The sequence below is a fragment of the Aspergillus fijiensis genome (genome assembly GCF_003184825.1).
Source record: "Aspergillus fijiensis CBS 313.89 unplaced genomic scaffold BO72scaffold_41, whole genome shotgun sequence".
In the NCBI taxonomy this organism is placed as follows: Eukaryota; Fungi; Ascomycota; class Eurotiomycetes; order Eurotiales; family Aspergillaceae; genus Aspergillus; species Aspergillus fijiensis.
In genome coordinates, this window is record NW_024469017.1 from 244,677 (window position 1) to 269,083 (window position 24,407).

Below are 24,407 nucleotides of genomic sequence, written 5' to 3' on the forward strand. Positions count from 1 at the left end.
GGTCCGTAAAGGCATGGCGATTACCTCTATGCATATTTGATTGTGGCTGTATAAATGGACGTGTACATGAACCATTTGCCATGATGGAGTTATTTATCTTGAGAATTGTGCAATCCTGTTCTGGCGAACTCTTATTGATTCTTGTGATCCCTTGCCTAACTCATATTGTATGTGCCTGAACTTCGAGGCTATAAGAAGGGTCCACCGCAGTGTTCACCGCCCGCAACTGCCGGCTCAAGCGAAAGAAAATTATTGTCTGGCGGCAGGCATCGCATCTGCAATTCTACCTGCATGTGCATTTGTCTCTAGTCGATTACATTCTTCTCGTAAATTTCACCTATCGAGAAATACTCCTACAAACTTGATCCTACTGTTTGTACTTTGCTAGGTATCCCCACCAACAGAAGGTGGATCAGCCCCCAATGCCCAAATCGACCGTCAAGGAAAAGACCCGCCAAAAGTCCGGCGATGCCTCGTCGCGCTTGGTCTACGAGGCGGGCGAGCCCATTCGCGCCCAGAATGACGACGATGACATGACCAGCAGTGAAGGGAGTGACGATGAGTCGGATGTTCCCGAGAAGGATGAGGCCGAACTCAAGCTGGAACAGATGCTTTTCGGCGACGACGATGGATTTCTCGGCGCACTGAAGACTCAGAACGAGCGCGGTCTGGTACTTGCTGATCAGAGCGATGAAGAAATGGGGGATGGCGATGACTCGGAGAATGACGATGAAGAGCAAGATCTGAGTAAATTGGCTGACTCCGATGTATGCGATGGTTTTTTTGTTTCCTATTTGTCCGCAGAAAGACATTTGCTGACAGAATTGACTCGACACAGCTGTTCTTCCTTGATTCCGGACCCGGACCTGTTTCTGACTACATCGGCGAGGCGCCTGCGACACCGTCCGATGAGGAGGCTAGCGAAGACGAGGCCAATGGCTTGCCCGCCTTGTGGCATGATAGCGACGATGACCGTCTTACAATCTCACTGGCGAGCCACCAGCGGTTGCGCAAGCTGCGCGTCGCGGAATCAGAGGACGTCATTAGTGGCAAGGAATACATTCGCCGGTTGCGCAGACAGTTCGTCCAGCTGAACCCTGTGCCCGATTGGGCAGACCCCGAGAAAAACCAGCAGAAGGACGATTCCGACGCCGATGACATGGATACGGATGATGAGGAGCGCTCTTCCACACAACCTCTCGCGAAATTGCTTCAGGGTGCCACAGATCTCGTCAAGCTGGAGGACAACACAGGTCCTGGCGGCAAGAGAAAGATGCGTCAGGAGGTCATTGGCATTGCGAGACTCAAGGATGTCGGCAAGGACCAGCCGGTGAGTGTAATACTGTTCGTTTGTGCTTTCGTGCAGGGAAATAACAAATGAGCGACAGTCGGCCATCGATTCACTCTCTTTCCACCCTCATTACCCACTACTGCTCTCCTCCGGACAGGCAGCCACTCTCTTCCTGCATCACATCTCGCCCTCCGCCCTGGCTCCGAACCCTCTTCTCACATCCTTCCACATCCGCCACACGCCCCTTCACACCTCTGCGTTCCATCTGCCTAGCGGAAACCGCATTTTCGCATCTGGGCGTCGGAGATACTTCCACATCTGGGACCTGGAAACCGGCAAGGTGGACAAGGTCAACGGCACCTCGGACCGGAAGGAAGAGCAGAAGACGATGGAGCGCCTCAAGCTGTCCCCGTGCGGACGGTATGTGGGCTTGGTGGGCTCGGCCCGCAAGGGCGGTGGTCTCATCAACATCCTCGACTCCAATACGGCGCAGTGGATTGCACAGGTCCGTGTGGACGGTCGCGGAGGTGTGTCGGATTTCGCGTGGTGGAGCGACGGCGAGGGTCTGACAGTGGTGAGCAAGAGTGGTGAGGTCTCCGAATGGGACGGCCGCGAGAACCGTGTGGTGGCCCGCTGGATCGACGCCGGCGCCGTGGGCACGACGGTACTCAGCCTAGGCGGACGGTCCGGACGCACTCAACTTGGCGGTGACCGCTGGGTCGCCATCGGCAGCTCCAGCGGTATTGTCAACGTGTACGACCGTCGCGAATGGGCAGCCGCATATGCTACTGCTGCTGCCTCGAACACGGAGGAGACCAGTCAGACTTTCATCCCTCGGAGCCCCGAACCGGTACGCGTGCTGGACCAGCTCACCACGCCCATCAGCCACTTGGTCTTTGCGCCGGATGGACAGTTCTTCGTGATGGCGAGTCGCTGGAAGCGCGATGCATTGAGAATCGGTATGTTTGCTCCCCATGTCTCTCGATTTTTAACATATGCTGACTTCTATCCAGTCCACCTCCCCAGTTGCACGGTCTACCGCAATTGGCCGACCTCCAACACCCCCTTTGGCCGTATCTCCGCCGTGGCCATCTCGCCCAACTCGGAGCAATTGGCTGTGGGTAACGAGCAAGGTCGGATCCGTCTGTGGGAGATTCGCGGATGAGAGAGGTCGTGCATCTACTCGATAGTATTATATAGACGCGTTTTACGGTTTGGATCAGTGGCATACAAAAGTAATCACATTTCACACTCTGCATTGACGTTGGCTTTCGTATCTCATATCAAGCAGCAGCCGGGCTTTTCTCTCATCCTATGCTTACGCAAAGCTAAGCTACTCTGAAAAGCAAGAGTCACTTCTGGTAATTTCATCGATTCGGATATGATGTTTGGAATTAGATACTGAAGATTTCCCACGGAAAATATAACGAAAGCAGTCCGTCCTCTTGCCTTTGCCCCCCCCCCTCCCAAATCCAAAAGGGTATCCCCTCCCGCCCTTCGTCCCATTCCCTTTGCCGCTAATGCCCTTCCTTTCACCATCTCTCTCAGACCTATCTCCCCTCCATTGACCTCCCCACAACCCAACAGCCCAAGGCCCATTCGTGACCCGCAATTCACAAGCCCTAACCAAGCTAGAAAGACAGGTGCACGACCGGAATCAGTACAATGATTTTTTTTCTCAAACACCAGTGTAGATCAACAAAGGACCAAGCCTAGCTTGTCATTTACAAGGGGAAGGAAAAACTCACCAGACCACTCAGACCAAGCTACATATATCACAACAAACACAAGGTCATCACGTCAGCCTTTCGAGCTTTCCCAAACCCGCAAATAGAGAAAAGAAGAGTGAAAGAATAGAGGCTTACATTGCCCAATAGACCCGAGAGCTGTTTTTCCCAAATAAGCGAAAAGAGTCATGGTTAGCTTCCAGGTTTCACATGAATGCGGAGGAGGGTGGTGGTGGTAATGGGTGAGGTAAGTGTTGCAGGGTTCAACTTGAGGAGGGGGGAGATAGGGCAGAGGATGTATGGGAGAGTCTCCTTACGAAATCTTCGTCGGTTTCCTGTGATGTCTCGTTGGTTATTTTCGCTGCACGGTTGTAGAGATTTTGTCAAGGAAAGAGGATGGGGGGAAGAGAAAACGTACACCCTGGGTAGCGGCCGTCTTACTCGGCTGGGGGGTACTGCCGGAACTGCTGCTGCTGGGCTTGGAGGAAGGTAACGACGAGGGAGTCTGCGTGGGGCTGTCCTCCATCGTGCTCATGCTCATGGGCTGCTTGTTTGTCATCTCAGTGTTGCCGTGGGGGAGGGCGAGCGCCCCCGTAGCTGTCAGGGCCGCAGTGGCGAGGAGGGCGAGGGAGAATCTCATGGTGAGTTGGAGAGATGGGAGAACTCTTTGGGAATGAAAGAACGAAAGAATGAAAGAAGTGTAATAAGGTCGGAATAACGAAATCGAACAAAAAGAAAAAAACAAAAGCAGGAACGTGAAAGTGCACAGGGGACTTTAGAGCAAGAAGCGTGTATTTATTTAGGGCTTTATTGCTATGTTTCACGGGAGGGGTCTGTTACATGCCAGGATGAGGAACACATTCGAGGGATGGCAGGGTTTACGTTGGTATCCATCTCATCTCCACTTACCCAGTAGCACGGGACACCCGAGGAGACGGAGATCTAGAAGGGCATTCAGGGTTACTCAGGAGGCCCAGGGAAATTCAAGTAGGGCAAGGGATGATGGATGTATGGATCACCCACCCCTGCCAATTATCTACCCCATTGAGTTGCCTGTCTTCGCCTTGAGTACTGACCGGTACCATGTGTAGAGGAGCAGGAGGATTTTTGAGTGATTGGAGAAATAAGAGGGGGGAAAAACAAGCTCATTGACTATTGTTGGTATTGTTGGTACAGTACACTGTGCAGCATCTCAAGAGAAGACATTCCACCGCGTGCTCGGAATGTTAGCCATCAAGTTCCCTTTTCCCTCCCTCTCTTCAGCCACTTCCGCGTCCGCGGCAGCCAACAAATACTCATCTCACTTAAAGGGATCATCCAACATTCCCCCTCTGATGGTCCCGATCGACACAAATTGAACCATGGCAGGCAGGTATGTTTCTACTTAGCATGTATGGGTGTGGTGTATATTGACAATCGTCAAATTCAATGGATAGATTTGGTTACCGTCTATCGACAATTTCAAATACTTGCGTGATCCTGTATACCAACCTGTCTTAACCAAGCGTCGGCCACTCATCGCCAATGTATGTACTGTACTGTCTCTTTCTTCTGTTCTATGTCGCTGGAGTCATCCATTTTCCCCCCGCCCAAAAAAACAGCCGCTCTCAAACACCACGCTGGAAATTCTCAAAAAGATTACCTCTTACCCCACTTCACATGTTTATAGGAGAGTCTTCATGTCGTTCGCATCGCGGATACCCACCACATTGCCAGCCTTGACACGCTTCAGAGTCAAGGCAGCAATGAGGGCGGCACCTACACCAGAACCATCCTCGGCAGCCTGGATGCAGACCTTGTCCTGCTCCTCGGGAGCCCAGTCAAGGATTTCCCGCAGCGCCTGAGCACCACGGGCCTTGAAGTGGGGGTACTTGGTGAACACGGAACCATCGGCACCCACGTGGCACGACTCGATGTTCTTCTTCTTGCAGATGGCAGCAACACCGCAGGCCGAAAGGCGAGCCGCACGGGTACCGATAAGCTCCGCAAGGCGGCGGATCATCTCCAGCTCGGGCTGCGTCGCCTTGATCTTGAGCTTGCGCTCCAGGAGCTCCTCCGTCTCCTGGAGGTTCTCATACGGATCCTCCTCAATGGCGGCCAAGAAGGACGAGTCCAGGAGGTAGGGCTTGCGCAGCTCCGAGGTGTTTTGGCCGTTGAAGATGAGACCCGGGTGGGTCTCCAGCAGGTCAACCAGGGCGAGACGGAAGATCTCACCCAAGTAAAGACCGGCGGTCATCTTCTCGAAAGCCTGCTGGCCGGGACGGGGAGAGTCCCGGTCGATGATGTGATCATACTTGGTGAGGGGGAGCACAATGTGCTCGTTGTCGAATGCGCCATACTCGCAGTTGATGGCGACGGGCATATCAGCGGGTAGGTTCATGTGGCCAAGCTTGGGGATAGAGCCCGCATTCTCCATGTAGGCGGCGTTAACACCAGTGCCGAAGATGCAGCCAATCTTCATAGCAGGGTCGGTGTACGCAGACGCGATGAGGGTTCCGGTAGTATCGTTGATCAAGGCAGCAACCTTGATAGGCAGGCCCTGTAGGTCGCGAGAGTATCACATTAGCACGCCTCAACCCAAAATACGCATGGAAGAGACCCACCTTGTCCTTAAGAATCTTCTCCAGAGGAGGAACGACGTCGTGGCCCTCCACTCCATCAATATCAAAGCCCTTAGTCCAACGCTGCAGGACACCGTGGTCGATGTAATCCTGGGTGGCGGGATAGGAGAAGGTGAAACCCAAGGGAAGCTTAGAGAGCTCCTCGCCCTCGTGGTGAGATTCAATGAATTGCTGCAGACAGTCGGCGATGTACTCCCACAGCTCCTCAGCAGTGCCGGTTCTGAGCTCCTCGGGCATCCGGTACTTGGACTGAGTGATGTCGAAGCCACCCTTCTCCTTGGTCAAGGTGATCTCACAGACACGCAAGTTGGTACCACCCATATCCAAGGCGAGGAAAGTTCCCTGTTCATCACCATCGGGGAATCCCATAACCCAGGTGACATTCATGGGCTGAGGTGAAGCCAGCCAGTTAGTCGATCCGATCCTTCTCGATGGCGGAGCTAATTGCCCGGTCAGGCCATACTCACAATGTTGCCACCCTCGACACTAAGACCTGTTCACGCTCAACTCAGACCTAGTCAGCTGCAAGAAATCATTGGGAATTTTGTGAATGGGTTGGGAATTGATCTAGGTATGGAAAATGTCGGATATTCGTGACTGTGTTTTTGTTGTTGTTCAAGGGTTGTTCAAGGGGAGGGAAGAAGCTTTATGACGTACCCTTCTCCAATTCCTTCACAAAGTGGTCGACAACCTTCTTGAGTGTGGCCCGGTCAACGGTGAACATATCCTCAAACTCCTTAATCTGCTGCAGGAGGTTTTGGGGCACATCGGCCATGGATCCTATGGTCGGGTCAATTGGAATTCGGCATCCCGTGGAGGGAATGGAAGGGAAGGAGGCGTACCCTTGCGGGAAGGGGGGCGCTTGGGACCGAGTCCAACCATTGTGAATAGTGATGATGAGAGGGGTATTGGAAAAATCACAACGAAAGGGATGGGGGATGGGGGATGACCAGCAACTGAAGAAGAGAGGTATTATGGAAGGGAGAAGGGATTTAGGGAGTGTGTTAAGAGGGAGAAGCAGAAGAAGAGTGAGACAAGAGAAAGAAAGACAGCGATGACGACGTGGGGCAAAAGGTCGGGTTTGGCGGGGAATATTATCGGGGGCAACTGGCCACTCGGCGCGGGTCCTCCTCACCGGTGACTGGCTTTGGTCGCGGCGGGTCAAAATAAATACGATGTCTAGTCAATGAGTCAATAATCTTCCTCAATTATTATACTTGAGTAATCCTTGAAACATGATCGGTCTTTATATGGAGTCTCGAGTGGGCAATGGCGCCAGGGGGATCCGACTGTTCCCACTTCCCTTCTGCGGAGTTCAAGAATGCTCAGATGGTGGAGGTGGGGAGGAAGAGGGAGGAGGGGATTGCTTTAGGGCTGGGAATTGACTACTCTCCTAATGCATTTGGATTCCTGTCCTATCATTACTGTATGCGAAGATAATTCCTGTCTTAGTCTGTCTTTGTTTTATCGATCGTCTACTCATCAGGGTCATTAGAATTCATCAGCAAAACCCCCCTCCGCGGTCGAGACGCCCGAATCCGGGCGGAATGGTCGACCAGCCACCTAAACCAATCTTTCACCCTCTTTCACCCTCTCATGCCCATCCCCATCCCGTCTTCGTCAAAAGCCAATAAGCCATAACCTAACGTCTTGGTTAGAAACTTTCCGATCTATCATCTTCTTTTGTGGCCCGTGTCAGATGGGGGAAGACATGGGCCAGCCCTTCAGTGCTTGTCTCCCCCGCATGCGAGCTGCGGCTGTTATTCGCCGGGTCAATTCGATCTGCGCGATCCGCTTTCCCCGCGACGGCTCCCCCTAATTGTTGGCGGACACGTTGTTCGTAGGCCTGCGAGATACCCAGCGTGCGATTGACCTCTTCCGTGAGACGCTCGACTTCCTCCTGTAACTGCTCTTCGCGTGTCCGAGGCGGTGTATCCTCCACCGTCTGTGCGCCGGATTCCTCCGGCAATTTGGTGGCTTCCCACAGCGCCTCCAACTCCTCCTCCCAACCCAGAGCGCGAGCGAATCGACGCACCCCGGTATCGCAATCCCCCAGTACCAGGACGTCGTCTGGGCGCGACCCCAGTCCTCCGACCCGCTCCATGTTGATCAGCACCCGCGGTATCCCATCGCGACAGAACCCGGGCAAGCTAGCAAACGGTTGCACCGTCAGACTGGTGCCCATGACAATGCAGAGATCGGCCTGTTCGGGCAAATCGCTGCTGCTAAAGAAGTCCGACGGTAGCGCTTCCCCAAAGAAAACAATATCCGGCTTCACAAGCCCGTTGCACTCTGGACAGTAAGGCACCTCTCCCTTAGCAATGGCTGCCTTCATCTGGTCCTCTGGGTAGTCCGCCTTGCAGTCGATACACCGCTGGGTTGCAAAGCTCCCGTGGGCCTCAACGATCATCTCCCCCGGCACCCCTGCCAGACGCTCAAGGCAGTCGATGTTCTGCGAGAAATTTTTTAGAAGGCGCCCCTTGTCGTAGAGCAGTTTGATGAACGAGTGTGCGATCGTGGGTCGGTATCGGCCCGGAGCGAGCTCGCGGGCCAAGGTGTAGAAGGGCTTGGGGTTCTCGCGGAAGAAACTGATGTCGAATACGGCTTCGGGATCGGGCAGATCTAGGTAGGCCAGGTTGGAATAGATGCCCGTGTCAGGGGAGCGGAAATCGGGAATGCCGGCCGAGGTGCTGATGCCTGCACCCACCTGTTTGCCGGGTATCTTCTTGTCAGCAACTACTCTGTTTTGAGGTCCGGAGATGTCTTACCATAACCACAATGCGTCGCACATCTTTCTCAAGGATATACTTGGCGACTGCCTCGATAGTGCGCTTCTCCAGCACGGATGGGGGGGCCTTCTCGTCCACGTCAGTGGAGGATTGGTTGCCCATGATGCGAACAACACGGCCAATTCAAGGCCGTCCTTGATGGAATAGTGATTAAGTGATAATTCGTGCGCAGTTATAGTTATGGCGCGTCGGGAAGAGCGTGATCCCCTCGAGACACGAAAGAAATAGCCGAAAGTGGCGTGCAATGCAATGGGAAGAAATTCCGAAATGACGTCGAGATGAAAAACGGTCAATTTCCGAAAAAAGAAAAGCCCATCATCAACATTAGCTGCTCTTCCGCCTCAGGTGTCAACCATCTGCTACTCGGTATAAACAGCTACACTCACCAGCCTGATCACTATTTGATAACGAGTCAGGCTTGTATCAAAGAAGCTATCTACCTTCACTTGAGACTTCGCGGTTTAGCTTTTCCGTCTCTTGAATAAGCAGAATTATGTTTACTACAGTTTATCAATGTGCTGTAATCCACACCTGAGGCAGCAATCCCCGCCCGCTGACCGCCTTCGGTAATTATGCCATGTTGTTCGGAATGGCTTCGATGGCCTCCTTTCCTTTCCATCCTTCGGAATAACACTTTGACTGCTGTCGCAGCCCAGAGCTGCTCGCTTTTCTTATCGGCAATGGCCAATCCTCCCCTTGGCAAGGTCAATGGCCACTCTGACGCCGGTCTCAGCCCAACCAACACCCTCACTACCGTCTTCAACGCCAGCTCCGTCGCCGAGATCAAGGCCACGCTGTCTCACCTACATGAGCAGGAAGCTTCGGTGACTGCCCGCCTCGATGCTCTTGTAGCTTCTCAGAAGGACTTCTCACGCGAACTTGGACGGTTAGATCTGCTTCGTGCGAACCTGGGCTCACAAACTAGTACCACGCGTGCCATCAGCCATGGCATGCTCGCCGATGCGGCCACTACCGCCGATCGGATTTCCAGCGCGGTTCGTCGTCTGGACCGCGAACAATCTCGTGTGAAGGCTACCCTCGCTGTGGTAGATCAGGTTGCTGAGCTAAAGGCATGTGTGTTGGGAGTGGCTGGCTCGATGGGGGCCCCGCAGGATTGGGAGACTGCGGCGAGCTACCTGCACCGCGCAGCCAAGATCCCCCCGGAGGTGATCCACGGGGCCTTCGCGGCGGAGATGGTGCCCACCGCGGAGGTGCCTGACCCGCCCCATGTTACCCTCGACAGCGCCGCCGAGTCACTTTGCGGTCTCTTCCTGCGTGAATTCGACAAGGCCGTCCAGGAGAACAATGGTGCCCGCATCACTCGCTTTTTCAAGCTCTTTCCCCTAATTGGCCGCTCCGAGGTCGGTCTCGACGTTTACGGCCGCTACGTCTGTCAGGGTGTTGCCGCTCGCGCTCGATCCAATCTTAATGCCTCCGGCGGCCAGGCCAAAGACGGCTTCTTCTATGCCAGCGCACTCACCAAGCTGTTCGAACATATCGCCCAGATTATTGACGGCCACGGCAGCCTCGTCGAGCGTCATTATGGCCCGCGCAAGATGAACCGCGTCATCGAGCGCCTCCAGCTTGAGGCTGATGTTCAGGGTGGCATCATCCTTGACACTTGGAGCGATGAGCGCCACGTAGATCGCAAGCTGACTGATATCAAATCCTATGCCTTTACTTTCCTCGTGCAGAGCTTCTTGCCGCCCCAGCGCGGCGGTGGCACGCCTCGATCCATTTCACCTGCCACCCGCGACGGAGCCGCCGAGGATGAGGGCGTCGACATGAAGGAGATCGACGGGCTCCTCAACGAGATGGCCGTTATGCTAGGACGCTGGTCATTATACTGCCGCTTCCTAGCAGACACCTGTAATGTAGTTTGCCTTGCTGATTTCCACAAACTGTAACCTGATACTGACTAATTGCCAGCCTCCCGGGGAGAATGATTCCACCAACCAGTTCGCCCTTCCCGAGTTTCTTCGCGAATCCTCCCTTGCTAGAAAGATTAATGAACGTCTCGCCGCTCCTTTCAATACTATGACGACTTTCTTCTTCCGTCGATCCGTAGAAAAGGCCTTTCAGCTCGACGAGCAACCATCCGGCCTGACTCTCAACCCGCATAAGCCGCTGAAGGCCGACCCACCACACATCACCTCCGCTGTTGACGACATCATGTACATTGTCAACAAAGTCCTGCAGCAGTCCCTTGCAACCTCGCAGATTAGCGTCGTCACCAACGTCGTCCCGACGGTTTCGCGCGTTCTCGGCTCTGACTTCATCGGCATGACCCAGCGGAAGATGCGTGACGAATGCTATCCGCGCGCCGCGGTCCAAGGCGCCCAGCCTCCGGAATCGCTCACCATCCCCTTCCTCGTGCTCATCAACAATCTCGACGTCGCAGTCGACTACATCCGGCGCATCCTTCACAAACATACGGAACAGAAGATTGCCAGCCAATCCGAACCTTCGTCCACCACCACCACCGACCCCATCCAGGCCCTGTTCCCCAGCCCCACAGAAGCCCAACTGGCATCTCAAACCCTACACTCCCTCGCCAGCACATTCGAGTCCAAGGTCACAGACCTCCTCAACGATGGCATCCAAGTCATCTTCAACAACGTCATCAAACACCGCCTCCGGCCCATCCTGTCGGACGCCTTCCGCGACATCGAATACCAGCCCCGGGACGCCAACGACCCGGTCCGTACGGTCTACAACGCCCCGACGATCCCCAGCATGAACGAGTATTACGACTCGGACGACCCGATCATCGGCGCCCCCGACGCGGCGGCCGCCGACGGGGAAGCCGACCCGGGCGCGGAGCTGGTGCGCCCGCGCTTCGCGACCGCGTGGAACGAGCTACTCCTCCCCATCAGCCGCATCCTCACCGCCTCGGCCTTCGACCGCCTCCTGACCGTCACGGTGGCGTATTTGGCGCGGCTCCTGGAGAAGAGACTCTGGAGCTACCACGGCCGGGTCAACGCGCTCGGGGCGACGCGGCTCGAGCGCGACGTCTCCGGCGTGGTCGGCGCGGCGGTGGACGTCGGCGGCTCGCAGGGCCGGTATCGGCACCGTGACGCGTTCGTGCGCTGTCTGCAGATGGTGCTGGTGATGGGTATGGACGAGGACGAGTGGGAGGATGTGATGCGCGGCGGGGAGACGGCGGAAGTCGTCGAGAAGCTGAGTCGGGAGGAGAGGATGAGGGTTCGGGCCATGGTGCGACGAGCTTAATACCCCCTTCCATTCCGATCCAGTCTTAGAGGCAGGGTACTCAGACAGAGTGACTAGCTAAACGTACATAAGAGGGAAGGGAACAGTCCGCCCCATTTTGCCCCGTCAAAGGGCTTGCATGTAGATGATATGAATGTACAGTACATACAAACATAGGGTACACATTAGAGATGAGTGAAATTAGTCGTATGTACTTATCAACTGCATATAGTATCAAATTCCGAGGGTTCGTGTCAAGGCTATCGGGCGAGGAATGATCAATGCCCGCTGATCAAAGAAGATTGTTTGCTTCCAGCTACTGCATACTTCAAATATAAAATGGTACAGTGGGTTGCGGCTCTGCAGCTCTGCCATGGGAACCACGTGCCGTGGCTGGCCATGCATGTGACAAATTAGCTAGACGATGATCCATGAGCTTTCTTCTCGCCTGGCCGGGCGACAACTGAGCCTGTGGTGTGAGCGAGTTAGTGTGGGTGATGATCTGAAATTACCTCCTAATAAAATCACCTTGAATGGCTTTTCTAATTTAATTGCACCGTCATCGATTTAAATATGTTTCCTCAAATTAATCAAATCTATGCTTGTGCTGGTATCAATCCTGAACACTGAAGAAAATCCTGCCGCCAGCTAAAGAAGCTAGTATATACAAAGCACCCAGCAGAGAGGTATACAGAACCCGCGGGTGTGCTGACCCAACATAACGCCATGTTTAGGGGTAAAAAACAAGATAGTCCGAAGAGTAATCCCCCCACCGGAAATAATACACAGAAAATGGAGAACAACCGCAAAAGCTGGCTCGGGGGGCAAGGCGACGCTGGATATCATAATAGAACAGAAAAACAGATAACAAATATGCGATATGCTCATCAGGCGTCGATCTTCTCCTGCATGGGGATCGCCGCTACCGGCTCTCCCATGGGCTCGGGCTCGTGCTCATGTGCCGGGTGGTGCTCGGCCACTTGGCGCGGCGCCGGCGCCATCTTGATCTCCTGGATGCCCGAGTCGCCTTCGCTGCAGCCACGACTGTCAACGCCAACCGGGGCGTGTCCGTCTAGCATCATTTCGCTGTGCTCGCCAATACCGTACCGCGCTGCAGCAGGGATCTCGTGGCCATCCTCCAGCTGGTCGTGCTTCTGAGGAGTCCAGGCCAAGTAGTCACGGCGGACTTCCACATAATCGTAGGCAAATTCACCCAGTTGATCGTCGTCCATACCCAAAAGTTCGGCTTCCTCCGAGGCGCGCAGCTTGAGGCCGGGAATGGCGTTGATGGCGTATGCAATGATGGCAGACATGACGAATGCGTAGGAGCAAGTGGCGACGACGTAGGCGATTTGAATGTATAGTTGCTTCCAGTTGTGAATAATCCAGCCACCCGAGCCGGATCCCGTGTTGACTCCGTCCAGCCCGACGATCGCATCATCTGCGAAGAAGGCGTTGAAAATCAAACCGACGATACCCGCAATACCGTGCTCAGCAAGCACATCCATGGAGTCATCAATTCCAACCCAGTATTTCACTGTACTTATTAGAATCAGTGTATTCATGCAGTGGGGATATGATCGGACTTACCCTTGGTGGAGTAGTTGCAAACAATGCCAGTGACGACACCCAGAATCACGCTGGCCCAGGGAGGGATATAACCCGAGGCCGGGGTAGCTGCGACGAGGCCAGAGATAGTGCCGGAACACCAGCCGACCATGGACCACTTACGTGCAAGACGCCAATCGAGCAAAACCCAGGTCATGGCCGCGAACGCTCCAGTCAGATTGGTATTCCAGCACGCCATGGTGGCACGCAAGTTAGCGCCAAAAGCCGAGCCACCGTTAAATCCCAACCATCCAAACCAAAGAAAGACAGTCCCCAGTAGGATAAGCGACACGTTGTGCGGGCGGAAGTTGAGCATCATCCGTTCCTGACGGCGACCGAGGACCATGGAGTAGGCAAAAGCAGACAACCCTGACCCGATCTCAACGGGGCCGCCACCCGCATAATCCAAGACACCATACTTGTATGCCCAACCATTCACATTCCAGGCCCAACATGCCAGTGGGCAGTAGACAATGGTGGCCCAAATGAAAACAAACACCATGGCCGGTAGCATCCGACCTCTTTCAGCTACGGCTCCCATGATGATAGCTGCCGTTACACCACAGAATTGCATCTGAAAACCAAGGACTGGGTCAGTCTCCTGGAGAAATCCATGAACAAGGCGGGGGAGTGTACCTGATAGAAGGCATAGAGCAGATTTGGGATGAGAGGAGATCCAGGGCTGGGGTCGGCGAGCGTCTTCATGAGACCAAAATTGCGCAAGTTGCCGATGTATCCGTTGGTGGCGGTGGGTGAGAAGGCGAGGGAGTAGCCCCAGAAGTACCATTGAAACGTGACGACGGAGAACGAAGCCATACAGGCCCAGATCATGCTGAGAGCCGACTTTCGACGGGCAAGACCCGAGTATAGGAACGCCAGACCGGGAATCATGACCATGACCATGGCAGCGGACACGATGATGAAGGCCTGGTCTCCGGATTGGAACCATTTGTTCAGGTTCTCCGTTCCTATGACCGGGGTAAGCATTGATGTGAGGGTCAATGGGAGGCTGTCTAGCCCGCATAGGATCACATACGAGAATCGCCTCCCAGTTCATTGGTAGCAAGGGCTTCGTAATCGGAGGGTGCGCCCGTCCAATTGTATGACGCATATTTAGGTATGTAGACGCCGACGTTGCCCGGCATTGTGACAGTTTAGTTGGCGGACAGTGTAGATTTTAAAGCAGGCAGTTGAGGTGATATGGCGAGAATGATGAGAGCGAATTGAGTCACCACCGCCCAAGTTGTCCTCACGCTGAGAACTGGCGGATGGCGGAGGGGTGAAGTGACGAGATGAACCAGTGGCAGTTTGTCGAGTGATACCGGATATTCTTCCTTCTGTTATGACCAAGGGTATCGAGTGATTCGAGGAGGGAGCTGGGGAGAATTCAAGCACGGAAAGAGGTTGAGTAGGAAAAGCGTGACAAAAGAAGGTTCGGAAGGGGAGGGAGGAGTCGGGATTGAAGGCGTAGTCAACCCGAGATCGGAATGATTGACGGAATCAACGTCAGTGGAGAGGGAGAGATGGTACGGAGGGAGAGAGGGAGGGGGAGGGAGAAAAGTGGAAAGAGGGAGGGAAAGAGAAATTGAGAGGCGAAGAGGAAGAGGATGGATGAAGTAAGTCGAGGGTAGTAGTATCTAGTATGCGTAGTAGAAGAACTCCGCCGTCGGATGTGGAGAAGGAGAAACCGCCACGGGGCGGAGGCGTGGGCAAGATATAAATACGAAGTGTAATTGACTGGCAACGAGTTTTCTGGAAAGACACCGGGGTGGGTCGACTCAAAAACCACAGGACGCTTGAGTATTGAGTGGTAGATAGTTATAGAGTGGGAAAGACTCCCTGAAGTTTGAACTCTTCTGTTCTGTTCTGAATTGAAGCAAGAATGGATCCCGATCCCCCCCGTTGGGCACCGGAAGGTCAAGGTGGAGCTGTTTTTTTCACGGTGAACCGAAGAATTGCTATGCTCCCAGGCCCAGATGAAACCGATCGGCCCTGTCTGGCTGGAACTGAGTCGGGAAGCGAGAGATAAGCAGCTGGAAGGCTTTCAGGCAACCTTGATGGAGGGAAAGTGAGAATGGAGATGAGAATGAGGAGGAGGAGGAAGATGATGAAATGGAAAAGAAGCTCATGATGATGGACTGGACGGGAAAAATAAAAAGACTATCGGGAAAAGAAACTTCAAGGTAAAAAAAAAAAAATCCAAATAATAAATTGAAAATTGAAATTCGAAATAAGGTGGTCAATCTGGGGGCGTGCGATAACGAAGGGAATGAAAGAGTTGAAAAATCAAATGGGATAAAATAAACTCGGGCCCGACGATCCTCGACCGAACGGCGAACCCTTGCAACTTTCCTCAATGATAACTGCCAGCACTGGTGCATACATCAACTGTACTCAGTACATTCATGTATTGATTGATTGATGAGGAGAGCAGTCAGTCTAGAATACTCTCATTCGTTAGTTATGAACATTTCTCAACATCGACTGTGCCAAGTCAATGGCTCTCTTCAGCTTTATCTGTCCGTCAATCAGTCCACCCGCCAATGTTTCTCTCGAGTCGATTATTCCCTCGTGGCAAAAGCTGGGAAGGGACGGGGCAGACCACCCCGAAACCAGGCAAGGCTCGATATGCGCCTACAGAATGCGGTTTAGTCGGTGGCACCCCCTACCCAATCCTACTGAATACAAACCAGCTCTCTGCATAGTATATTCTATGTAGACATATATCAGAAGCACAGGGAATGCTTCCTGCGTCCTGACTGTCGCGCGACAGCGGAGGAATCCTGGGGTCAGCAAATAAGCTGATCACCCTACCCTGTCAGCCCCCGGATGACCGTCATCAGCATCAACTGCTCTCAACTTCGGTATCACAATCAAGGTTACGAGATACCATCCATCCCGCTCGCTTCCATTGGCCTCACCATTGGCGGACAAGAAGTACTGCCCAGACCTGACCCTCCGATGCATCAGGACAGTCGAGGGGTCACTGAAGCAAGTGGCTTGAGAGCTGTTTGTTGTGGAGGATATAGTGCACTGGTGGTATGTACTGTCAGTACTGTACATTGATCATTCATCCTAGTGCATGTATGGATCAGCCCTCCATCACCGTCCGCCTCTCCACCAGCATTGACAATGTGGTTCGGCTGGTCTAGCGAGAAGAAAAAAAATTCCCGGACACTCAATGGGACAACAGGGCTCGATGAACTTGTATTTATGCCTACGGACCTCCGGGCAGCTACGGTAGGGAGATAGCTACGTACCATGCATCCTATCGACCTCGCTTTCCCTATCGCTCCTTCCCGACGATAACAAAACGGACAGCGGTCGGCTTGAAGCATAAGATTGCATCTGAATGCCTACTTTACTACTGGCTGTAAGTAGAGGTCGCTTACTGCTGGTTTTCCAGGCATCGCATTTTTGAGACTTGGCACTCCGGCACGATCTCCCCCCCCATGAATGATATTGGTTCCGGTCCAAGCAGTCGTCCCTATACAGTACCCGCGGACCAGAAACAAGAAACAATTTCAAGGTTGCTTACGGATACTCCTCGCCCCTGTCCCCCAGATGGACTATCACCATTACGAATGATACGAAAACTCTCTTGCGGAGGAGTGTCGATCCCAGGTTGTCCTAGGTTGGAAGTTTCACAGTTTCGGTCTCGCCTGCCTGCCTGCCGGTCTGCCTCCTTCCATTCTGTTTGGAGGAATCCACTCAGCCTGTTCCGTGGAACCTCAATTTGGCTGGAGGGAAAGGGAAAGATAAAGATACGGTCTTATCAAAGTTGGTTTCTCTGAGCTCATCATTGCTTGGGAACGATTGGCTGGGAGGGAACGATAAGGTGCTGCACGCCACCCAAGCCGGGCTGGGGCTCCGCTACCGCCGGAAGCAGTCTAGCCCAAGCGTCAAGCGGCTCCATCGTGCTGATAACAAGAAGCTTGGCCAATGGAAGCCCCTCTGTTTGTGGGTCAAAACTTCCTCTGCGAAGGATAGACTACTAGGTACCCTAAATCACCCGCAGGCAGTCAGCCTGGCTATCCGTAGCTAAGGTATATACGCCTTTGAATACTCCGTACATTGGAGTGCCGTTGTGCTAGAGTCTAAGGTCAATCGGACACGGCCTCATGTTGACATACTGTGTGGACAAGAGCATGGTGGTAAGTTACCAAGCGGAGAGGATATACGTATCCTTAGGCTTCCGAAATTAAGTTGTCAAAGGTGTGAACTACGTAGCCTACATCCAGTAGCTCACTGGGGCAACCAGACGTAGATTAAACTACGGAGTACATGGGTCTATATCCGAATATCGGCAGGCCTTTCCCAGGGCTATTGTGCCTGGGCCATCGGGACTCAAATCGGCTCTTCCACCAACCCTGCAGTCATAGACTAGGTAACTTACCTAGAGCTTGGGTCCGGGCTGGCTGCAGAAGACAGAGTGGTACAAGCCTGGGGGGCGAAGGGATGGATGGAGTCCATCTTGACCCCACCTGCCCACCCTTCTTGCTCCTCTGTCCAGTTTCCTGTGGGCACTGGGTCGAACCCTCTAATCTAGGCCTCTACTGCAACGGTAGGTACTCAAGTACATGAGTTTGCCGCGGACAAGGCAAAGATGCTTACACCTGATCTGCTTACCAGTCATCAACGTGCATCCATTCTACCTGCCGCCATATGAGCAAAGCTGATTTCGACCGACCGCATCAGCGACCTACACCCATATTGCCTCGTAGCGGGTTCAACGGGGTGGAAATTTTTCCAAACAGACAGTCCGCCTATACCGGAGGTCTCCGAAACACTCGGCGGGCCGGCGGCGACTGCGAGGGCGCGCAACCCGCGGAGAGGGTTCCGAGCCTTCCCGAGGCGGGCATCGGGAAAATGAGGAACGCGATGAGCCCGCCGCCCCCAATACTAGCTCATTGAACTTCAGTAGCTGGAAATCGAACGAAAAAAAAAAGATATCAGGGCCCGAACCGCGATTCGAACGCGGGACCTCTCGCATTTTGAGCTATAACCCGACTAGGAAAGTTAGAGATGTCTTTTGCTGGTGGTATGTTGTAAAGTGTGAACTTACAGCGAGAATCATACCACTAGACCATCCGGGCTGTGATGATGTAATCTACACCTGATTATGTGCTTACATACGGCGGAGAGTACAACCCGGCGTGTCTCCACGCAACCCTATCTTTGGGTATTTCCCCGGGCACCAGATAGCAGGCACGGGTCTCCGGATTTGAAGTGAGGCTAAGTGTGGGTTGAAACATGATCTTGGAGCATCGGGTGGGTTAGTGTTTAGAAATAAGAGGAACCAAAAAAGAAAGAAAGAAAATTGATTGGAAAAAAAAAAGGTGCTGCCGGGGGGGGTGGTACCTAGGAGGCAAGAAGAATTTTTGTGGGTCCGACGGAACGTGGGAACCTCTCGCATTGCGAGTTGATAACCGAGACGGAGATCTTAGATATTGTGGCAAACATTTTGCGGTCGTGATGGCAGTGGCTCGTTCGTAGGCTGGGGGGAAGGGGGTGGGGGTGTTCTTCGGTATCTTTGCTGTGTCTTTCGGTCCTCACCTCATGTCCCTCTTGGCTACTTCGTCTCCGGACGATGCAAGTCTGCTTCGGGGCGAGTAGGGCATGCATGACTGGGTGCCGATCAAGGGGGGCGCAACAGGCCCCTCTGGGAGCAGACCAGGGCCAATTATCAGCCTATTTGAAGGAATCTGGGGTTGAGCATGCACTGTACCTCTCGGGGCTGGGGGTGCTTAATCGCACGACACTGCAATCTATACTAGCTATCTGTACACATGTGGCGTCTGGTCAGCCATCCATAATGGCCGTTGTCACTTGTGTCTTATGTGTCTCAGGTCTCTACTCCGTACACTGTGGTGACAAAGCTTGGTGTTGCGCTAGGCGCGCCGTGCTTGATGCATAATCTCCCATCACTGCTTGCCTTCGTTGGGTATACAATACGCGTGTGGCTTATCTTTTCGTCGCAGTTGCATCCCTTGCGCGGGTTTGGTGTAATTATCCAAGCGTGCAGACTCGGTATCCATATACCCACCTGCCCTGGTACCTCCCGAATACATAGAGCCGCCCACCTAGAATATATACCTACTCGGATGAGGATCAAACCCCTGCAACTTGCCATCAACACTAGTAAGCATCGGACACGGAGAAGAGAGCATATAAGAGAGACACTAGGCCTCATCGATAGCAATAATGCCGGAATATCACAAGATAGAAAATGTGAGTACATTGCATGATCGCAATCAAAGTGCACGGATGGCAACTACAAAGCCAAATTTAGGCGTATACAGCATTAAAACAAGACCCTACATCAGCAAGGCCTGCTGGCCCAATGGTAAGGCGCTTGACTACGAATCAAGAGATTGCAGGTTCGAGCCCTGCGTAGGTCATTTATTTTTGCTTCTACGTCATCTTCTTTCTCAGTATCTGAGATGCTCGGGCCCACTCGCCTCAAGTTCACTGTATGATCGCTAGACGGAGCAAGGTCGGACAACAGGAGCGCAGGCCAGTGGCGCTGTTTTCTTTTGTCAACGGCGCCATGACCCGACCCGGTATTTCCTCCAAGCCAGTTCTGCTACGTCGCCGGCAAGTCCCCCTAACCCTGACGCGTGCATACTATGGCCTGGCCTGGGTTTATCATACCTGCCCAGATAGCCATACAATATACACGCTGTCAAGTCCGGGGCATGATATTGCACGCAAAACCCGCATAGCCAAGCTGCGTTGTTCTATTTATCAATATTAAGTAACATACACAAGAACCGTAGCATTTGTTCTATACACATGTAAGCCACGATGACCCTATTAACCCAGAAACTTAAATCTAGCCCACCGACTCATACCCATGCATCTATCAGACATTGGAGCTGTATCCCACCCCAACGGCCCGCCGCCGCTGTAATGCCATATAATACTTCCGCGCCTCGTCTACCCAGAAGACGCTGCTGGAGATGCACACCAGCTTGAAAAGGTGTGCCAGGTTCAGCGCCTCCGTCTGGAACACCCGCTGTAAGAATGGCAGGTAGATGACACACGCCTGCCCAGCCAGAGAGCCCAGCACGGCGTAATTGAACATCTTGTTGCTGAATAGGGAGATCTCGCCCCGCAGGACCGACTTGCCCTCACTGCGGCAGGTCAGGGCGTTAAACATATCGAACAGCACAAAGCATGTGAAAGTCATCGTCGTATCGTGAGCCGTGACCACGCGCGCACGCTTGCCAGGATGACCGACATCATCTACATCGCCCATCTCGTACACGTAGATGGCTAAGGTGCCGAGCATAATCACCATGGCCGAGGTCAGAACTCTCTGAATGAGTGGCCTCGTCAAGACCCGAGCTGACCTCGGGCGCGGAGGGCGGTTCATGATAGAGGGATCAACCGGCTCCACGCCCAGGGATTGTGCTGGGGGACCGTCCATAAGAATGTCTAGGTAAAATAGATCAGCAAGGGCAAAGAAACGATATGGAACCAGAGTTACTTACTAATCCAGAGGATCTGCATCGCATTCAGTGGATTCTTGAAGCCCAGAGTTGTGCTCAGCAAAACAAGACTGAGGGCAGCCACGCTGGTGCTGAGTTGGAAGGTAATGAAATTCTGGATGTTGTAGAAAATGCCCTTGCCTTGCTCGATGGCCCGCAGAATGGTCGAGAAGTCGTCGTCTGTCAAGATCATATCCGCCGCCTCCTTGGCGACGTCAGTTCCCAACTTGCCCATAGAGATCCCAATGTCCGCCTTTTTCAGGGCCGGTGCATCGTTGACACCATCCCCAGTCATGGCTACCACATCCCCGCGAGCCTGCAAGGCGCGAACCAGCTTCATCTTGTGGTCTGGACTCGTGCGGGCGAAAATCGAAGTCGAGGCAATTGCCTGGGAGAGTTCGGTCGTGCTCATCCGCTCGATTTCCTCACCGCTAATGACGGGCCGGGACCCAAGGGTATCATTGACGGGCATTCCTAGTTTCTTAGCGATAGCAACTGCAGTAGTCTCGGCATCTCCAGTGATCATAATGATCCGCACGCCCCCGGCCATCAATCGCCGGATAGACTTGTGTACATCCTTCCGGGGGGGATCATTCATTCCTACCAGCCCAGCAAAGACGAGCCCAGTATACCGCTCATCGTCATCGCCTTGACTGGTGCGTGACGCAGGCGTACCCGACCGGCTGCCAAGAGTCCTTCCTTTACTACCGTCTCTCGATACACCGCTAGCAAAACCAAGGACCCTTAAGCCTTCTGATGCCATCTGCTCGGCCGCATGCCGCACGGCTTGTCGTCGAGGTTCATCCAGAATCACCTCCCGCCCGTCCTTGGTCAGGTAGGTATCGCAACGCGCCAAGACCTGCTCAAGTGCACCCTTGATGTAGGCCATATTAGTGCCCCCTGGAGCGGCAAGTGAGGATGATTCGCTAGGTGTGCCGCTGCCGATAATGACACCCATCCATTTGCGCTCGGAACTGAAAGGTGTCTCCGCAACACGAGCGCTAATTCGATCGCGAACATCGTCCTCACCAAATATATCAAGTAGATCGAGGATCGCAACATCTGTCGGCTGCCCAACCCATCTGCTCCGAACGCTTCCCGAAGCCCCTTCATCAGTTGAGGACAGCACGGCAGCGGAGGATGCGCTAGCCGGAGAATTCGCATTTACACGAGACAATCTGGCATTATTGGCGATGTTACCAATGCGAAGCACGGTCCGAGCCGCGGGCCCTGGAGTCAGTGACGTGATGTCGCTATGAACCTCAAATGGCTCCGAGCAATCGAAATGCCACATCTTAGTCACAGTCATGTGGTTGAGAGTCAGCGTGCCGGTCTTATCGCTACACACAACGTTGACCGATCCCAAGGTCTCGACACTGGGTAGCCTTCGCATGATAGCTCCTCTCTTGGCCATGCGCAAAACCCCCAAAGCTAAAGTTACCGTTACAATAATCGGAAGACCTTCTGGAATCGCAGCAACTGCGAGCGAAACACCAATAGTGAACATCTCGAGAAGCTTCCGACCCTGGATCAAGCCGATCACAACAATCAGTGCGATGACTCCAAAGGAGATGTAGCTCAGCTCTTGGCCGAGCCGATCCATTGATAGCTGCAGCGGAGTCCGTGGACTTTCAATTTCCTGTAGCGACATGGAAATGCTACCAAACTCGGTCTGCGCACCAGTTCCGATGACAATCCCCTGTCCATATCCGGAGCGTACTAAAGTTCCCATGAAAGCGATGTTGTGCTGCTCATTCAAACGAATATCTGCCCCAACCGCGCCGCTGGCAGGTGCATCATAAAACGGTGATCGCGGTGGTTGAATCGGGAGTGACTTCGAACTGCGAATGGCGTCGGAGTATTTGACCACTGGCTCATTTTCGCCAGTCAAGTTGGATTCGTCAATGGCCAAGTCCGTGGCTGCTGTGATTCTAATGTCGGCTGGGATGCGGTCTCCGACGGTGAACAGGACCAAGTCACCAGGAACCAACTCGTTTGCTGGAACTGTGGTTGACGCTTTGACGGCGTTGGAAATAGATGGGCTCTTGCTTTGAAGCTCCTGCAATTCGATCTCCACAGTGGCCGCCGCGCCCGAGTTTGCGATGGGAGGACTGTTCGAAGGAATATCGCGAATCAGGTGCGCATGATGTGGGACGAGACGGTTTAGGGCTTCCAAGGACTTTTCCGACCGGTATTCCTGGACGAAGCCGACGCTGACGACGATAGTGACGGCGAGGGTAATGCTAATCGCATCGTCGTAATTACCCATGACGAAGGATACTCCCGCGGAGGCCAGAAGGAGCAGAATCAGGGTCTCACGGAATTGCTTCAAAAACCGAAGCCAGATAGGCTCCGGGTCTTCATGAGGTAGTTCGTTCGGTCCATCGCGTGCGAGGCGAACCTCTGCCTCCGCCGGAGTGAGTCCATGAATGAGCGAGGTCTGCAATCGCTCGGCGGTTTCTTGTGGGCTTAGCAGCGAATACGTAGAGGTGGATGTCTATCCAGTGCGTGACGCTTGAGATTAGTCGTGCCCATGAACCACATAAATCGCTGCAGACGGATCATGAAATGCGACGGTCGTCGAAGTCAAACTTTCGTCCACTTACTGAGGGGGAGATAGTAGAACGTACACCCGCAGGTGTCGTCGATTGGGGCCTCAAATCGATCTGGGCATTATGAAGAGGTAGCGAGGGCGTTTCGGACCTTGACATCTCTCATGCTTTTTCGAAAGATAGGGAAGAAAAATAAGGCCCAAGAAGATCAAGCACCAGCTCTTACCATCCCGTCGGGAACCAAATTTCAACTTGAAGGAGTGTATGGTTGAGGGGGATGTGTGGCTTTTAGGGGAAGAAAGGGTGATGTTCCAGATCGCAGGAAAATTCCAAGACGGCGGGCACGGCGAGAAAGCCACGTTCTAGTACTCGTAGGCGCAAGCTGGCCGTAACTGCATCGATAATAGTTCAATTGGATTAAGCCAGGATTGGGGGGGGGGGGGTCACTGGGCAGTGGTCACTAACAAGTGGACACAGGGACAGGACAGGGCCGTGCTGCGAGGGGAGGGTCGGCTTGCGGGCACTGATTAGTAGTCGTGTCTATGTATGTACTCAGTATGTGACCTGAGTTTAAAGAAGTAATGGTCGGAGAGTCACGATAACAGAAATCAAGTGCAAGGCGCAAACGATTTACAGAAGGGGGTGAGATTGTTATGCAAGCAGGTCAAATACGAAGCCTGGAGCAAAGTAAAGAGTCAACCAAGCTACAGGCTAAAATCATTATTGAGTATTGAATCGGACCTTCAACCGCACTCCAAGACGGGCTCAGCTCGAGTCTTTTGCTGCCTCTTTGGGACAGGCTTTCTTTTCGCTTTCCCCGATGCAGACTAGTGTTTCCGGATGACGCGTTGATCCGTAGATGCCGCACTAGGACTAGTGCGAGCCGCAGTGCAACTGCTTGAGTGTCTGCTTACATAACTTGCAGGCACAAAGCTGTGTGACACCACGTGACCCCAGCCATCTTGTCTTACCGCCAATCAGCTGACATGGGTTCGAGAGGGGGGAGGGAGGCTGGGCAACCACAGCTCAGCTCAGTTTACTACCTGCCAGTGGTAATGAATGTTGTAGTACGAAGTGGTACCGTACCAGTATCAGCCCGAGTCAATCAGTCCCTTC

The 24,407-nt window shown here is 53.5% G+C and overlaps 7 protein-coding genes and 2 non-coding genes across 9 annotated transcripts; 3 read left to right on the top strand and 6 right to left on the bottom strand.

The window, feature by feature from the left end:
- Window positions 1-288: 288 nt before the first annotated feature.
- On the top strand, window positions 289-2,589 carry BO72DRAFT_479028 (WD40 repeat domain-containing protein). The gene is made up of 4 exons (XM_040947551.1): window positions 289-767; window positions 839-1,330; window positions 1,389-2,250; window positions 2,305-2,589. Exons 1-4 carry the CDS (start codon window positions 423-425, stop codon window positions 2,454-2,456), a joined length of 1,851 nt encoding a protein of 616 aa, XP_040799145.1. The 5' UTR covers window positions 289-422; the 3' UTR covers window positions 2,457-2,589.
- A 192-nt stretch (window positions 2,590-2,781) lies between these two features.
- Window positions 2,782-3,854, bottom strand: BO72DRAFT_450057 (uncharacterized protein). Its single transcript, XM_040945164.1, has 5 exons — window positions 3,437-3,854; window positions 3,336-3,353; window positions 3,157-3,177; window positions 3,040-3,057; window positions 2,782-2,922 (listed from the first exon to the last, which is right to left on the bottom strand). The coding sequence occupies exons 1-5, from the start codon at window positions 3,656-3,658 to the stop codon at window positions 2,914-2,916; spliced, it is 288 nt and encodes a 95-aa protein (XP_040799146.1). The 5' UTR covers window positions 3,659-3,854; the 3' UTR covers window positions 2,782-2,913.
- A 564-nt stretch (window positions 3,855-4,418) lies between these two features.
- BO72DRAFT_450058 (putative hexokinase Kxk) lies at window positions 4,419-6,512 on the bottom strand. Its single transcript, XM_040945165.1, has 5 exons — window positions 6,482-6,512; window positions 6,297-6,419; window positions 6,107-6,132; window positions 5,622-6,029; window positions 4,419-5,557 (listed from the first exon to the last, which is right to left on the bottom strand). Exons 2-5 carry the CDS (start codon window positions 6,412-6,414, stop codon window positions 4,682-4,684), a joined length of 1,428 nt encoding a protein of 475 aa, XP_040799147.1. The 5' UTR covers window positions 6,415-6,419; window positions 6,482-6,512; the 3' UTR covers window positions 4,419-4,681.
- Window positions 6,513-7,054: 542 nt separating this feature from the next.
- Window positions 7,055-8,887, bottom strand: BO72DRAFT_450059 (SIR2 family NAD-dependent protein deacylase). Its single transcript, XM_040945166.1, has 2 exons — window positions 8,408-8,887; window positions 7,055-8,346 (listed from the first exon to the last, which is right to left on the bottom strand). Exons 1-2 carry the CDS (start codon window positions 8,528-8,530, stop codon window positions 7,294-7,296), a joined length of 1,176 nt encoding a protein of 391 aa, XP_040799148.1. The 5' UTR covers window positions 8,531-8,887; the 3' UTR covers window positions 7,055-7,293.
- Window positions 8,888-9,057: 170 nt separating this feature from the next.
- BO72DRAFT_408860 (Golgi transport complex subunit COG4) lies at window positions 9,058-11,894 on the top strand. The gene is made up of 2 exons (XM_040942388.1): window positions 9,058-10,302; window positions 10,358-11,894. The coding sequence occupies exons 1-2, from the start codon at window positions 9,109-9,111 to the stop codon at window positions 11,657-11,659; spliced, it is 2,496 nt and encodes an 831-aa protein (XP_040799149.1). The 5' UTR covers window positions 9,058-9,108; the 3' UTR covers window positions 11,660-11,894.
- Window positions 11,895-12,525: 631 nt separating this feature from the next.
- On the bottom strand, window positions 12,526-14,391 carry BO72DRAFT_460707 (ammonium transporter; the record flags this gene model as incomplete). The annotated part of the gene is made up of 4 exons (XM_040946483.1): window positions 12,526-13,175; window positions 13,229-13,847; window positions 13,883-14,214; window positions 14,283-14,391. The coding sequence occupies 4 exons, from the start codon at window positions 14,389-14,391 to the stop codon at window positions 12,526-12,528; spliced, it is 1,710 nt and encodes a 569-aa protein (XP_040799150.1).
- Window positions 14,392-18,202: 3,811 nt separating this feature from the next.
- BO72DRAFT_t198 lies at window positions 18,203-18,342 on the bottom strand. The gene has a single exon. It is a non-coding gene; the product is annotated as a tRNA-OTHER (tRNA).
- Window positions 18,343-19,575: 1,233 nt separating this feature from the next.
- On the top strand, window positions 19,576-19,647 carry BO72DRAFT_t197. The gene has a single exon. It is a non-coding gene; the product is annotated as a tRNA-Arg (tRNA).
- A 336-nt stretch (window positions 19,648-19,983) lies between these two features.
- pmr1 (Ca(2+)/Mn(2+)-transporting P-type ATPase PMR1) lies at window positions 19,984-23,304 on the bottom strand (the record flags this gene model as incomplete). Its single annotated transcript, XM_040950250.1, has 3 exons — window positions 19,984-20,686; window positions 20,743-23,199; window positions 23,253-23,304. The coding sequence occupies 3 exons, from the start codon at window positions 23,302-23,304 to the stop codon at window positions 20,112-20,114; spliced, it is 3,084 nt and encodes a 1,027-aa protein (XP_040799151.1). The 3' UTR covers window positions 19,984-20,111.
- Window positions 23,305-24,407: the final 1,103 nt, after the last annotated feature.